Raw genomic sequence first — 5,397 nt, 5'->3', positions numbered from 1 at the left:
TATATAATATAATATGCAATATATAATTTATAATTAATTAATATACGCTATTAAAATGCACACATTTTATACATTATTTAAATATTTTCATATATAATCGTCTCTAGATTTTTATCTAAAAGTTTTATTAATTAATTCAACTACATATATATCTACATATCCATATTTAGATTTTAATTTCTCTTAAAATTTTCCTTTGATCTCAAAATAATTTTGAGAAACATTTGGAAATATTCCAATATGGAAATTCGAATAAGAAACAAAAGATACATTTTAGATTGGTCATAGAGTGTCGTAAAACGTTGACTTTGAAGACTTGATAAACAATTGAAATATCGCATAAACCCCTATAAACTTAAGTATAAACTTCCTGCATAAACTAGGTATTGTTTTCTTTTTATCGCTTTCCGGAAAATTATCGTGTCGTTGATTACCGTAAACGTCTGATATGTTCTCATTGGACGAAGCGCAATAATGCCGTGACCCGATAATAACGCGAAAGGTAAAGCTCGCTCAAGTCTTATTAGATCCTTGGATAACGATAATCACGTCATATCCTGGCGCTCGTTGCGCGATAAAGCGAAGGCTCTTTTGCGTTTCTTGTTTTATAGATCGCGATAAAACTAGCGCTAGCGATAAAATGAGCTTCCTGCAACGTGACGTACGTAATATAAGTTGCTATTCCATTTACATCGAAACTTAGATAATTTATAATTCTTATTTATGACATCAGTTGAATGTACGTTCTTTTTTTTATTCTAACAAGTGAGATTCAATTTTTTACAATCTGCACAAACGAAATATCGAATCTTTCCAATAGACAAAATATGTATAAAACCTGATAGTTTCACCGATACAAGATTAACTTTAATTTCGGTTCAATTTACTTATCTTTATCCTATTTCTATTTTTTAGTATTAGAAAAAAATAAACATTAAACAGAGATTAAAGTTAATCTTACACTGATGGACCTAAAAAAACCTTAGGAACATCATAAAAATATCATCTTTTAGAACATGCATATCTATAAAGATGTCTAAAATAAAACATCGTAAAGGCCGTACTCCAAATTTACTATCAGTGCTAAAACTTAGCGTATGTAAACTATAGATTTTCAATGCTGGTAGTCAATTTGGAACAAAGATATCTTCTAAACATTGCGTATTAACTAACGTTAAAAAAAGGTAAGATTATAAACCTGTATTATTATCCGATAATTTAAGGGTTGTGTTCCCAAATTTACTGCCAATACTAAAAATCTATAGTTTATGCCACGTGCACTATAGATTTTCAGTACTGGTAGTAAATTTTGGAACGCCTTAGTCACCAAACACTAACATCATTATCTGAATATAAAATATTTTCACATAACTTTAGATTCAGACTGTGTTCTTAAACTTTTGCCAGTACTGAAAATTTATAGTGCAACGTAAACTAAAGTAGATTTTCAGCGTTGGCAGTAAATTTGGAATACAGTCTCAATATCACTTATTATATGGAAATGGAAAACAACTGTAATAATGAGAAACCGCCCGCGAGACTGATTGAAAATTGAAACAAACCGCGGCAAAATATCGATGTCGGACATGACATCAAATCGAAATCTCGATGAATGTCACGTGACGTCAGGCAGTCGAACAGTGAAGTAAGTACGTCATTGTGACTCTGTGAATTGTACATAACCTCATCGTATCACGGTGTCGGCCACAATTCCGCCACAATTTCTATCGACTCGTCCTTGCCTAATAAGGCAAAAAAAAAAGAAAACAAAGCGAAAGGACTGTCGATTTCTCAACGCACATTCACAATTCCAGCTTCTCCCGTCCTTGACGTCTCGAAAAGGTGAAGCGTCTGTTCGCAAATAATGTCTGACCCGCGTATAAGAACGCTCAAGATTAAGACAGGAGTAGTGAAGCGTCTTGCGAAAGAAAAGGTCACATACGAAAAGGAGGCGGCGCAGCAGCGCGAGAGGATACAAAAGTTGAAAGAGCAAGGTGAGGATCATTTTTAGCTATAAGGGAAGAAAGGATGCAATTCCTTATCACGTGACGTCGAAACTTGTTTTATAGCCACGTAATATATTCGGAAATATTTGCTGCATAGATTCGTCTGATACATGATATTCAATTTCTAGTGTTAAATATCTTTATTAAAGCGCTTATAAATGTTTTTAGTGATACAAATGTTTCATAGGATCATAACTTTTAATATTTAAATAAATTGTATTTGCGAGATGCTTTTTTTTCTCTTTAATTTTAAAGTCTTTGAAGTGATATCATTGATAAAATTAATATTAAATTAATATTAAACAATTTCGTTAATAGTATACATGTTTTGTAGATAAAGATGGTTATGACATAAAGAAGCAAGAGGAGGTGCTTCAAGAATCCCTTATGATGGTACCAGACTGTCAGAGGCGTCTCGTTAAAGCATTTGAAGAACTCAAGAAGATCCTGGAAACTGAGCAAGATTTAAAAGAAGTCGAAGATTACATTGAGGCTGAAAAAGTATTACAGGAAGCAGAAGAACAATTGCCAAAAGAAGGGGATATTTTGCAGATGTGTTAAAAAAAAAGTGCTCTTTAATGACTTTCGCTGAATTATTTTCAAATATTTTCCAACATTTTTATTTCTTTCCTTTACTAATCTTTTAAGATTGATTAATTTTACACTTAAAACTTATAGCCTAACTATTATAGTTTAAGTTTTTTTTATCATTATTCTCACTTGAATGCACATACATTAAAATAAACATGTACAGTGGTCAATCTTTCCAACAAGGTACTGGACAAACTTATCAAAATATGCATTTTAACACGTACTATCCAATAAATCAACAACCATTTCCATACAATATAAATTACGATGGGAATATATGTTATAATGTTTATTCAAGCCATGTAACATGTGATAATAGTACTGTTAATAATGCGACGTTAATCGATAGAATAAGAACAAGACAAGAAGATGAAAAGATCATTGAACAGTTCCTCAAAGAAACAGGTTCAGTTCCTGACAAATGCAAACAGAAAGATCCGTTTAAGATTGCGGACACTAAGAGTGCATTGATATCCGTGGTTAAATTGAATAAACAACTTGAGGCTGTTTGCGCGGAACTTAAGAACAATTTTAATTTACCGGAAGAGAAATGGCAGGAGAAAGTCAGTGCCTGTAATGCTGCAAAACATGAAATCTGCGAAATCTTAAAAACTATAAAAGATGCAAACTTTTTAAATAAAGTTAAGAACAATTTAGAGAAACGTAAGAAGAAACGTATAAGAGAACGATTGAGAAGAGAAGAATGGAAAAAGGAGAAGTTACTGAAAGAAGAAAGAAGAACAAGGTTACATGCAGAAGCTGATGCGTGGATCCGAAAAGAGCAGGCGGTAATTAAGCGAGAGAAACAAGAGGAAAACTTGCGCAAAGATGCGGATATGGTTTTATCCGATGTTCGAAGCAAGAGAAACGATGCACGAAAGTATCTAGGGATTTTACAAGAACTGCAGAACTTAAGAGAGATCAAGGCGAATATTGCTCGAGCGAGGGGCGAAAAATTGTCCTTAGCAGCCGAGAAAGCCTTCAATAATACCATCGGTAGTGTATTTTATTTTGCTACATATTATTTTTAATAATAAAAATAATAAACTTCTTAAAATGCGAAATAAAAATAGACATCAATAAGTACAATTAATGTAATAATAAGGAATTCTAATAAAATAAATATAAAACGATTAATAATAGAGTATTAATAATAGAGTTTAATACAGGGTAGGATTTTTTGTGTTTCTTTTCTTAACAAATATAATATAAATTATAATTTTTATATTTTTAATTATAAATATATATTATAGCTAAATTAATAGAACAGTGGACTACTTTGGATCGCGAATATGCAATAGAAGAACAGGAATTGAAATTAATGCTAAAAACGGATAACGAAAAAAGGATCGAAAAACAAACGAAAAATTTATTCGATGATTGGGAAAATGTGCTATTTGGAACAAGTATATTGGCTGCTGAACAATCCTATAAAAATATGGATAGTTTTGTCATGATTCGGTATGTATTTAATATCGAGATGTAATTAATTTCAAATGATATCATTTTTTTTCAGTCGAAAAAATGTTTCCTTTTTTGCATTTCAGTAAAGCCTGGGATAAGTTCATCAGTTCAGAAAATGATACAACAACGATTCCAATTGGGTGGATAGTGCCTGAAAGACCATCTTCTGCTGCTTGGCAAAAATGTCTCAATAAGGAGACTTCTTGAAATAAGCGAATGACTTTTGTCAATTTAAGTTTATTTAAAAAATAAAAAAAAATTTGCTAGAATATTTTCAATTAAGCTTGTGACTTGTATACACCACAAACTTTTTCACTATAAATTAATTTTTGCAAAATTTTAAATTTGTTACTCTTCACTTATTCATTAAGAGGAAAATATTTAAATTGTTGCTTGTTCATTTATATTTCGAGAAATTTAATGCTAATGTAAAATTATGTACAAAAAAACTATTTTACAAAAATTATTTTACAATTGAATATTTTATAAATTATTTTAAGCTATATTCAAAATAATATCACGTTCTGTTTGAGCGGCATTTGATGGTTCCAAGCTTTGAATTTCTTTTATAGTAGGTAAAGAAGATGTTTCAGCACCAGACAATATCATTTGCATTGAACCTTGCAATTGAGTTAAAGCTAAAATTAATTGTTCTTCCTCTTGCAATTTTTGCGACAGTATAGCAAACGTTTTTCGTGTTTCCTCCGATAGTTCGTCCAAATGATCTTCGTAAACGTCTATCAAAAAAAGAATAAATTTTATTAATAAGAAAATGTGAAAAGAAATCTAAAGGAAAATATTTAACACTTACCTAATAATACGTTCGCTACGTGCGACAATACTCTTCCAAAACGTATATTGCCGATATACTTGTTCAAGAATTTAATAATATTAACTAGCGACTTGCCGTCTCTACCAGCCAATGCTCGCCTTAAACCTTCGCGCCTAATAAGTTCCTGTGTAAGCGCTACAGTGACATGTGGCGTTTTATTAACCACATAATTCATCATGACACAATCGAGCGCTTTACTATATTGAAATTTTCGTAAGCAGGCATCATGCTTGCTCATTACTTCTTTCACTTCTTGGTGCACGACTACGTCAATACTTCGCACGTGCAGATTTTCTCCTGCATGCCTATACGACACCTTCTTCCGTTTCGATTTTATTACATCTTTCACATCTTCCTCACGTCTTCTAACAGAAATCATACCGTCTACCATACCAGCTACGACGGTTTCATCGTCTACCTGCAATTTGATATTAACTGTATCAATTTTTATAAATAATTCAATTTTATAATATTAAATAGATCAAATTTATTAACCCGAGAGTA

The 5,397-nt window shown here is 31.5% G+C and overlaps 3 protein-coding genes across 3 annotated transcripts in view; 2 read left to right on the top strand and 1 right to left on the bottom strand.

The window, feature by feature from the left end:
- The first annotated feature begins 1,450 nt into the window (after positions 1–1,450).
- LOC108691380 (tubulin-specific chaperone A) lies at positions 1,451–2,607 on the top strand. Its single transcript, XM_018199097.1, has 3 exons — positions 1,451–1,645; positions 1,815–1,994; positions 2,341–2,607. The coding sequence occupies exons 2-3, from the start codon at positions 1,865–1,867 to the stop codon at positions 2,565–2,567; spliced, it is 357 nt and encodes a 118-aa protein (XP_018054586.1). The 5' UTR covers positions 1,451–1,645; positions 1,815–1,864; the 3' UTR covers positions 2,568–2,607.
- Positions 2,608–2,739: 132 nt separating this feature from the next.
- Positions 2,740–4,343, top strand: LOC108691373. Its single transcript, XM_018199083.1, has 3 exons — positions 2,740–3,593; positions 3,851–4,058; positions 4,145–4,343. Exons 1-3 carry the CDS (start codon positions 2,753–2,755, stop codon positions 4,266–4,268), a joined length of 1,173 nt encoding a protein of 390 aa, XP_018054572.1. The 5' UTR covers positions 2,740–2,752; the 3' UTR covers positions 4,269–4,343.
- Positions 4,344–4,556: 213 nt separating this feature from the next.
- LOC108689416 (U3 small nucleolar RNA-associated protein 15 homolog) overlaps positions 4,557–5,397 on the bottom strand; it is a 3,564-nt gene continuing 2,723 nt past the window's right edge. Inside the window, exons 4-5 of the mRNA XM_018196173.1 lie at positions 4,873–5,311; positions 4,557–4,798 (exon numbers count right to left, since the gene is read on the bottom strand). Of these exons, the coding sequence (XP_018051662.1) occupies positions 4,557–4,798; positions 4,873–5,311 (681 nt within the window). The remainder of the gene's footprint in view (positions 4,799–4,872; positions 5,312–5,397) is intronic.

Source organism: Atta colombica, unplaced genomic scaffold (assembly GCF_001594045.1).
Source record: "Atta colombica isolate Treedump-2 unplaced genomic scaffold, Acol1.0 scaffold105, whole genome shotgun sequence".
NCBI lineage: Eukaryota > Metazoa > Arthropoda > Insecta > Hymenoptera > Formicidae > Atta > Atta colombica.
The sequence above is the reverse complement of the archived record's forward strand: the minus strand, read 5'-3'. Positions and strand labels throughout refer to the sequence as shown.